This window comes from Microtus ochrogaster, assembly GCF_000317375.1.
Source record: "Microtus ochrogaster isolate Prairie Vole_2 chromosome 6 unlocalized genomic scaffold, MicOch1.0 chr6_random_2, whole genome shotgun sequence".
In the NCBI taxonomy this organism is placed as follows: Eukaryota; Metazoa; Chordata; class Mammalia; order Rodentia; family Cricetidae; genus Microtus; species Microtus ochrogaster.
In genome coordinates, this window is record NW_004949095.1 from 9,368,373 (window position 1) to 9,379,250 (window position 10,878).

General features: G+C 37.0%; 1 protein-coding gene across 3 annotated transcripts in view; it reads right to left on the reverse strand.

Annotated features, from left to right (window-relative positions):
• Rabgap1l (RAB GTPase activating protein 1 like) overlaps positions 1–10,878 on the reverse strand; it is a 657,680-nt gene that overhangs the window by 31,577 nt on the left and 615,225 nt on the right. For all 3 annotated transcript variants that reach the window (XM_005363940.3, XM_013352517.2, XM_005363941.2), the window contains one exon: positions 2,453–2,545. In XM_005363940.3, the coding sequence (XP_005363997.1) occupies positions 2,453–2,545 (93 nt within the window). The remainder of the gene's footprint in view (positions 1–2,452; positions 2,546–10,878) is intronic.

Consider the following 10,878-nt stretch of genomic DNA (forward strand, 5'->3'; position numbering starts at 1 on the left):
AAGTCCCCCCCCCTCAGCCCGAAAAGCAATCAGGGTTCCCTGTCCTGTGAGAAGTCCAAGGAACCCCCACCTCCATCCAGGTCTAGTAAATTCTCCAGTTAATCTTAATTTACGTCTTAAACCAGATTTTTCTGTACCTGAAGGATCAAATCTGTTGATAGCTAGAGCTACACTGGCAATTACTAGTTTGAAATGTAATTATAACTTGATTATAATTTTGTCAAGTAGATCATTGGGATTGATATCTATACATTTTTTAAAAAAGGCATAGAAACATTTATTACATAACATACTAAAAAGCCATTATAATCATAAAAAAGAAATAGTGATAGAGGGTGTCTGACATGTACAATTAATTGCTACAGTGGGATGGGAGTGGTGGCACAGGCCCAAATGAAGATCAGCTTGGAATACAGAACAAGACTCTGTCAAAATAAAACCAATCAAACAAACAAAAATCAAACCCCACAATATTTGAACCTAAAATACCTATTTTTAAAAGTTTGATTTGATATCAATAAAAACTGTACAAGTAATCTTACAGTTTATAATTGATATATTTATACATGCCAGCTTTGACACAAAAAGGATGTAAGATAGTTACAGTTCAGTTGTTTTACAGTCTCTTTGGGCTCTGTGAGGCATCTGCTGTGGTTTTGTGTTTTTAGATGGGATCTCATTACGCTGCTAATTTCAATCTCCTGGACCTAAATGATCCCCTATCCCATCACAGAGAGCTACATAGGTGCATGCAACTGTGCTCAGTTTTTGCCTGTGTAATTATGAAAGTTTGGGCTATCATTTTCTTCTCTTTTATCTGAAAGTACTTTATTCATAATGGTGGTAGTATTCTAAAAATTAGAATGATGTGATCTTTAACAGTTCATCATGAGTCCATTTATGCCTTTTTGTATCATAGGTCTGGCACTAAAACTGAAATTTACTGAGAAGAAAATAGTGGATAGTCATCAAACCTTCTCTATAAGCACATAATCTGGTAATAGTTATCTATCATAACCATATGTGGAATTATTTTCATTTCTCAAGCCAGTTCTAGAGGAATGAAAATAATATACTGACTGACGATAAGACTATAGGGTAGTAATAGTTATACAAAATATGAAGATGGTCAGTGAATGACTCAAGAGGCAGGTCCAAGCAAAGTTATATTATTCTAGTCATGCCTGTGGTAATGGAGTTTAAAAACCAATAACCATTTATTAAACACCAATTATGTTCTGAGTACCTAACACACAGCAGCCTTCAATCTCAAAGTAATTCACCACAAAATTATATTTGCCCAAGTATTTTACAGACACAAGGAGAGGTTCAATGACTGACTCAAAATGCTGACCAGTAACACAGGAACCAAAGTCCTCATCTATAGTTTTGAATCCTATTGCCTTTTCCAGAGAGCCAGGGTTTTAATCGCAGTCTGTTTGACTATGAAACCCCCAGAGCCATGCTCCTCTGTGAGCGTTTCTTGTTGTTCTATTCAACAATAAAATCAAGATACATAGTGTGACTGCTGCCAACATATACCTTTCCAACCACAGAGGCAACTCTGGTTATGGAAGTAAAAGTCAACCCAGTGTGGATGGTTCCATTAAGAAAGGCACCATAATGCTTTCCTTGGAAGGGCATTTAGGTATCAGTTGGATATTAACGTAGCAAGGAGGGACTCAGACCTATCTGTTTGAGTCTCAAAAATTAAACCAGCTAAAGGAAGACAGTAACATTTCAGAAGGTAAATATTAAATTGCAAATCACTGTTTCTCAACATTGCATGCTGTGACCAATGCTGCTAATTATCACTGAAAAGATCTATCTTTGTGATAAAACAATTTTTTAAAATACCCAAACCAATGAAGATACAAATGAAATAATTTTGATTCTAAAACTGCATGCAAATGTCATTGCCACCTATGATTTGTTTGTGGAAATGAAACATTGCAACAAATACATTGCTGTGATTAATACATCTTTGTGGTTTTTATTTTTCCTTCTGAGTTTTTTATTTTTAACATCTGCTACAGACAAGGACAAGTTTGCAATATCCTTCCGTCAGTCTTGGAATGGTCACATCTAAGAGTCTCTGTGGAAGTGATCATGCACAGCTAAGACAGTACTTTTTGGCATTTTCTGTTTTATTTTTCTCATTTTTGAAAGAAGAAGGCCACTTTCTTTTTCCCTTTCAGCTTCTCATGAAGATTCACAGTATACATGTAATAGCTGGAGTTACCTAAAAATATACAAACTGAGAGAAAAAAAATATTATGGTGGAATACTCAAAAGTCAGTGGAAAATGAAGACATGGGAATAGTCTGCATGCCACTGTCTGAAGAGTTCAGGGTGGAGCAGAGGGAACTGAACTCACCACAGCTGCTGAATTAGGGAAAATAAGGTCTTTTTGCCCTGGGAAGTGCCAAGTGCCTCCAAAGTGTCTCCATACCTTGTATCTATCCATTGGGTCTTCCTGTTGTAGCTGATTCTCCCGCATTGCCTGATACTCTTTTTCATATTTCTTCAGCTTTTTGGTTGGTACCTGCAGTGTTTGGAAAACAATATGTTAGATAAAAACCTTATATTGTAAAAAAAAAAAAACAACAAACAAACAACTTTTAAAACGTCTTGTGTGTCTGGTATTCTAAAACAGTATTTCCAACTTAGAAATGGAGTAAAAACCAGGTTCTAGAATAGAGTCTAGTAGACTTTTCCTGTGAAGGTGAAGATAGAATACCTTGCAGGCTTTGTAAGCCATATCACTGATGTTATAACCATTCAACTTTTCGGGGACCAATGGTTCCATGGGTAGTAGACAAACAAACGTGTATGGTTCTGTTCCAATGTTGCCAAAAATAACTGGGTTGCCTCTGTTTTACTATACTGTTGATGTCACAACCTATTTTGTGAATATATTTAATATTATTAATTTTAGCTACTGTTAGGTGTAATTTATTTTATCATATTGAAAAGTGAAAAGTTTTTCTTTATAAAAGCAAAAAAAAATGTGTAAAATATCATAAACAAAAAGGTGGTAAAGTTTGACAATGAAACCTGAAGATGTGAGATGATTATGCTGAATAAAACAGTAAAATTAAACAAATCATCTATTTCTTGCTAAGATTATTTCATCTTCAAAAGACAGCTGTTAACATGGGCATGGCAGCACACTCAGGAGGCAGAGGTAGGTGGAACTCTGAGGATGGCTTGGTCTACACAACAAGTTCCAGGCTAGGCAGGCTACAGAGTGAGAGCCTGTTACAAAACAAAATAAAAAAGATAGTTGTTCATTTTTCTCTAAAGGTTTTGATGATTCAGTATTAGAATTCTAAGAAATAAATACAGTATATAGACCACAGAACTATCTATTAGTAAAGAAGCCAGTATTTGAATGACAACTATTTAGAAATTGTAATATTTCAACAACTAGACACTTAGTTGCCCAGAACAGCTTCTTCACTTAAAAATTGCAAATAATTTCTACTTGGTAAAGTAAAGGTTGCTAGGAGATTTAAATAATGAAACATAATATATCTAAAATACTTCCTGATTTGTAGAAGTTTTTAATAACAAATATGCAGTAAAAATTAATGCACTAGAATCTATTCTGTTCTATGTGGCTGATCAAGTCCATTTTCATTGTTGTATAAAAAAACTATATAACTTTTTTTTCTAGTGGTGCCTGCATCATACATCAAAGTCCTATATACTTCTTTCAAACATCGAAATTCTCTTAATTCTAGATCCCAAAGAAAGAACTTGAAATGAAGGAAGTTTTATTTTAGGTAGTTTTAGAGTCTATAAACATGTTATGTATGCCTTCTCGAGAAATCAGTGAAGGCAAGGAAAATGTGTCTATATTCTTAACACACGACACACTTATTAAAAGATATGATTCATCCTAAGCCTCCAAAGATGCTTCCTGTTGAGTTCACTATATGATGTTTAGAAAATAGAAGAGCCAAAGAATACAGAATTACTTGCATGAAGGTACTTCAGACTTTTCTAGGGTGAGGATAACGTCAATTCCCTGCAATCTGGCCAGAGAGTTTGTTCAATATAGAGACCAGGATTGTTCTTTTGTTCTGATTACCCTGGGACTCACCATCAAAAGCACTGTGATGAACTGCAGTGATCTGCTGCTGACCATGATTGGGAATTTTTACAAAACAGGGTCCAAATCTGGTACACAGAGTAATCCACTCAATAACCACATTATGTGAATTTTCACCTGGTTAATGGGGAAATATCTTTCCGCCAATTAAGAAGTGAGGACATTCTCCAGAGTGTGACTGAACTGCAAGTCACTGTTGATTAAATCTTGTCACCAGAAACACTAATTCTTGATTACTCCAAGTCCAGAGACTTTCCCAAGCACACTGTGACCAACTAGATTGAACAGAAAGGAAAATGCCACCTGCCAACTGAGTGACTTCACAGATCCTTAGCTAAACAGGAGAAAGATACAATATCTGAACTAGCAAAACATCTTTTCCTTGTTTTGATGGTATTCTCCTTTTCTTTCAATTTTCTATGTGTTAATCATTCATTCAGAAACTGAAAATGACTCTCAAGATCAAGCCTCGGTCCCTGGTGCTGAGGCTGCCCTGAGCAAAGGGAAAACAGGAGAGTGTCTCCAGGCTGTAAGCAGTAAAACTCAACTTACTGTTTATGTGAAGAGGTTTATTTCAATTTGGAAAAAAAAATAAAAGGTTTATTTAACACTTTTAAAATATATACATAAAATAATTATTCTTATTTTAAACGCACTAAACACCATCAGTAAGTGAATTTTTCCCATCTGGCTGAGATTCTATGGTGCTTGGCTTTATCTTCTTCAGGGAAACAGAACAGGTTCCCAGAGCAATGTGTTGCTAGGAAACCTTCCAAGCTTATTTATCTTGTGCTGTTGGGTGAAACCAAGCATCCACCTGTAATTGTAGCAATGCAAAAGGGGAAAAGATGGGGGAAAGAGACAGTGGGGTGGATATTAGACTCTTGGTATGTATGAGGTAATCAGGAAAATGGAGCCTTTTCTAAAGTTCAGGCACAAATACAAATTATATGTTATTTTAGGAAATATGAAATTTTTCAATTTTTCTTACTGAAGAATGGAATTAAAGAAAACCTGTTCAGTAGGTAGTTTTCATTAAATGAACAAAAGGTCAACTAAAATTATTAAAATTGAAAAAATTTATTATCAAGTATAGATGCTTATTCCTTAAGAAAAATCAATTTAATGATGGTATGCACTTGAAGAATGTGTTAAGAATTATCTAGCACTCCTTTTATGTGCTGAATGGATGCAGTGTGTGGGTGATTTCACCAGCTGAGCACCCTCGACCTTTCCAGAACTTCCTATCTGGCTAAATTCAGGAAATGGAGAACAACTGACAACAAGCACGCAATATTTCAAAATGTCCCTTTAAAAAGGCAGAGCTGCAGCTCCTTTGTAGGGTGCTTTGTCTAGCAAAAGATTTGGAATTTAGTTTTCTAAGCCATTGTTAATTTTGACCAACAACCAACCAACCAAACAAACAAACAAATAGGAAAATAAAACTGGATTCCAACTCTGGGGGGATTGCAGCAGCAACCATGCAAACAGCCATTCACCGGCTGACTTAGAAATGACAGCCACATTCTGGAACGACAGCATCTTCAGACAGAACCGATGTTCTGAATCAGTCATGTTAGAGACAAATGACACAGTACTTGGCCCCAACATGGAAACTCATGAAATAAACATCCACTTACACAGAATTAGGGACTGCCTACTTGTCAACCTTTTCTTTAGGAAAAAGAAGCTGAACAACTGGAGCTACTGCAGCCTGGAACTCCCTCTGGCTTCTGGATTCCTACCTGCAGAGAGTGGGCCCTCTTGTAGCTGAGATTCTTCCCAATACAACTGCCACTACTGCCACTTTTGTGTGTGTGTGTGTGTGTGGTGTGTGTGTGTGTGTGTGATATTCATACACATTTTATTTACTGCTTTTTCTCTTACTCAACTTTAAAAATACACAGACTTATTATTATAAGAAAACAATTAACTTGAAAGCAGAACTTGAAGTAAAAAAATAGTCACTCAAAACTGCCTTCAGACGAATCCCCAGAACCAGTGAGTATGCTGTTTTACAGTACAGCGCAAATGGATTTTCAAATGTGACTAAGCCTAGGAATCCGAGATAGAAATATTTTAGACTATTGGGTAAATCCTGTGAAATTACATGAATCATTAAGAGAGAAGGATTTTTCTGACTTCACTGAGATGTGACTATTGCCAAAGGGCCAATCCACTGTTGTCACTGCTGCTGGTGCTGTGCTGACTTTGGGAAACAGAATTCCCTCAGTAAAGAAATATGAGCAGCCTTTTCATGCTAGAAAAAACAAGAAAATGGACCTCCACAAACGATCATGGTCCTGACGACACTTCCATTTTTGTTCGTGAGATCCATGTCTTCTTCCAACCTACAAATCTATACAGTACTACGCATGTCCTTACAACCACTTAACTTACAGGGATTTACTATGGTACTAAGATGGAATTAAAACAATATATTACAAATAGTAATCACTATTAGTTGTGCTGCTAAATGGTTGCAAACAGAAGTCAGTCAAAAGTCTTTATACATTTGCTAAAAGCAAGAATGACATATACATATTTATATATATGAAAATGCCAGAATTTAATCTATTACTGTCCATGCTAACTTAAAAATTGAAAAGAGAAAACCACCCCCTCCTCTTCATATGACTGTAAGAATACCATTATAAAATAAATTATAAATGGTTATGTCTTATGTTACAAAAACCAGGACACAAAACTAGATACAGTAAGTGATAAGTAAAGGCCATGGGGCTCCATTTGAAGTCCAAACTCATGTGGTCCCTTTGGAATTACTCTCTCATATCACTAATCTCACTGGCTGTGGTATTTCTGAAGTTGCATCCAGGCGTTGCTAAGGAACTAAACACTATTCACAGGTATTTTCATTATGGATTCATTGCATTGCACTTTTAGATGACCTTTCAGCCCTCTAAACTGATAATGATGACCAGTATTTTGAAGGACACCACACTACATCAAATGGGCCTTTTCATTTATTTCTCAAGTGATAAAACCTAGTAGGTATCAATTCAAAATCACTGATGAAACTTAAACTCTACTGCTGGCATAATGCTTTCATCTGCCACTTACTAATGAGAATAAGTCATATTCCACTGTTATCAGGAAATAATGAAGAAAAGAGTCTAATAAGTGAAGGCAGAGGGGGTGGTGGAACGGTGACCTCTAATAACAGGAAAGGAGAAGCAGTCATTATCCAGTTGTCTTGCTTTTTCTTCATACCAATTACCCTCACCTAGTCAGAGATACTGGAGAGAAAGAGAAAAACAGCAACAACAAAAAGCAGTTTAAGTGTTCTTAAAGGAAATGCATAGGCTGAGAAATGCTTTGGATTTTGTAATCTGGAATATTTGCAAATATGTAATGAAGTCCCTTTACATTGGAGATGGGACCCAAATGTAACAACTAAACTCATTTATGCTCCATATAGACCTGATATAATAACTAGAATGTGATTTAAACATTTTATGGCATGTGTAGTGTTTTGTGAGCATGTGTGCTTGCATGAAAGTGTGCACACTTGTGCGTACATGAAGGCCAGTGGAGGTTATCAGGTGTCTTGTTCTTTCACTTTCAGCCTTATTCCTTTGAGACAGGGTCTTTTACTGAACCTGGAGTTAGGCTGGTGAACAGAAGACCGGAGCATCCTCCTCTCCCATTCCCCATGGTGTTAGGATTAGTGGTGGTGCACAACCATGACCAGTTTTTAAGAGGGTGCTAAAATCCTAACCCAGGGGGCATTGATAGCACACACCTGTAATCACAGCATTTGGGAGGCAGAGGCAGGCAGATCTCTATTAGTTCAAAGCTAGCCTGGTCTACACAGTTGTTTTAGGAGACTGCTTGTTTTGTTCCCATCTACTCAGTCCCGAAATAATCACACAGGAACCATATTATTTGCAATACTGTTTGGCCAATAGCTTAAGCGTATTTCTGGCTAACTCATATCTTAAATTAACCCATCTCCGTTAATCTATGTATTGCTACGAGACTGGTTTATCCAGTAACATTCCGGCATCTGTCTCAGGTGGGGCTACATGGCTTCTCCTCACTCTGCGTTCTTTCTTCCAGCTTTCAGTTTAGTTTTCCCTGCCTAGCTAAGTTCTGCCTTACTATAGGCCAAAGCAGTTTCTTTATTCACTAACCAATACAAGCAACACATAGACAGAAAGACCTCCCACACCACACAGAGAGTTTCAGGACAGCCATGATTGTTCCACAGAGAAATCCTTGTAGGCAGAGACTGCTTTTTCATTTACTGGTCACCCAGACCCAAATAATAACACAGAAACTATATTAATTACAACACTGTCTGACCAATAGCTTATGCATATTTTTAGCTAACTCTTAAATCTTAAATTAACCCATTTCTATTAATCTGTGTATTGCCATGAAGATGTGGCCTACAGGTAAGGTTCTGGCTGGCATCTTTCTCCTTCTGCAGCTCCACGGCATCTCCTTGACTCTGTCTACTCCCTCTACATATCTTTCTTCAGATTTCCTGCCTGGCTTTACTCTACTAAGCCATTGGTCGAAACAGCATCTTTAATAACCAATGATAATAAAACATAGTCATAGTATACAGAAGGGAATGCCATATCAAACCCTTTCCTGAAAAAAAAAAAAAACCAAAACAACAAAATGAAAAGATCCTAATTCAGGTCTTAGTGTTTTCACAGTGAGTCTTCTTACAAATGAAACTCCCTCTGCATAAACCCCATGCTTGCATTTTAAATAAGACCTGCTGTATGAAAATAGGTATGGGATTTTCTACTTCTGGTAGACAGTACTCAAAATGCTTCAGATTTTGGAGCATTTCAGATTAGGAATGTTTAATATGCCCACTCAACTTTCTTCATTCCCTAAATCTCTCTCTTATTGTCATTTAAAGAATGTATTTGGGCTGGGCAAAAGATTCAGTGGATAAAGTGCTTGTTGCATAAGCATGGCACTTAAGCCTGTATGACCAACACTTACTTAAGAAAATAAGCCAGCATCCCAGAACTGGGAGGTGGAGATAGGAGGGTCCGAGGGACCTGCCAAGACAGTCAGTCTAGCCAATCAGTGAGCTCCAGGTTTAGTGAGAGACACTATCTCAAAAAAAAGTGGAGAGCAACAGATGAGGCATCTGAGGTCAACCTGTACTCTCCATATACACATGCATGGATGTGGGTATACATACTGGGGTACAAAAAAAAAGGATATTTCTCATTTTTAGGTGAAGTCAAATAGTTTGATTGTCTTAATTGTTCTACATTAATTTCAAATAAACTTGTTGTAATAGTCTTGATCTTACTAATCCAATATCAATTATTGCTTTATTTTGCTTTATTATCTATTTTGAATACTTAGTAATCCTTGGATTTCATATGTACTATGGCTCTGATAAATTATATTACTGCTGATTTATTGTGTGTGTGTGCATGCACATGTGTGCCACAATATATATGTTGTCAGAGGATAAAATGTGGGAGCTGGTTCTCTCCTTCCATCATGTGTGGGTCCCAGGGATCAAGCTCAAGTTGTCAGGCTTGGTGGCAAACACCTTTACTCACCAAGTCATTCTCACAGCCCAGATTTCTGAGTCATTAGCTGGCCCAAATTTTACTTACATTATTTTGAATTAAATATGTTTCTCAGGCTAGCAAGATGGCCCAGTGGGTAAAAGTACTTTTGTAAGTCTGGTAAGTTCAGTTCCCAGAGGACACATAAAGAATTGACTCTATAATTCAGTCCCCTGATTTCCTCATTAGAGTGGTTGCACACATACCAACATCTCACAATTCAAAGATTTAAAATATGTATTTCTCTTCTAATGGTGATTTAGTTAGGCTTCCCTATGAACAAATGCAATCAATCTTTGCATTTTTAGGAGTTCAAGTGCTTCCCAACATCACAGATCTTAAACAGCAGAATTCCTTTTTGTATTATATGTATAGCTGTTTTGCCTGCAGGTTCTTCTGTGCATCATATATGTGCCTGGTTCCCTCAGAGTCCTGAAGGGTCATTAGATCTTATGGAACTCTATGTTGGAGCTAGCAATCCAATCCGGGTCCTCTGGAAGAGCAACTAGAACTCTCTCCAGAGCCATCTCTCTAGCACCAATAACAGATTTCTTAAGTAACAAAAATGCATTTGCTATATTAACTTAAAAACAACTTATTAACAGAGAAAAAGAAATAACACATAATAAAATACACATGTGGAGATTTTCAGCTTGGTATATGCAGTATAAATGGCATGATCACTTGTTTAGATGGGCCTTATGGAATAATAACTTTTTTTTTTTTTTTTTTTTTGGGAAACTTGATGTTTGGAATTTAACTGAAGAAAAGCACCTAGGAACTAGCAGTGTTCCTCAAAGGAAGGCACTAATGGTACTGGATCAGACAATTTTTGTTTGTTTTTGTGTATATGTGCTAAAGATGAGATGCAGGACCTTGTCCACACTAGGCAAGCACTCTATTACCTCTGTGTTACATGCCCGAGCTGTAAGAGGAAGATTTGTGCATATTCTGCCCTACTCTGTCACCCCTGACTCCACTAATCTCACTTACTAATCGCTCTAACAATCAGGTTATTTTCAAACAGAGGCTGACAGGTTTGAGGGCTCTATGATCAACATGGGATCTGCCAATAAATAAAGGATGCCTACAAGGATTTCAATACGGTATTGGTATATTCTGGTGTCTGCTTCTTTCTGTTGGTGTTGGGTATGTGAGAGAGAGAGGGAGGGAAGGAGGGAGGGAGGG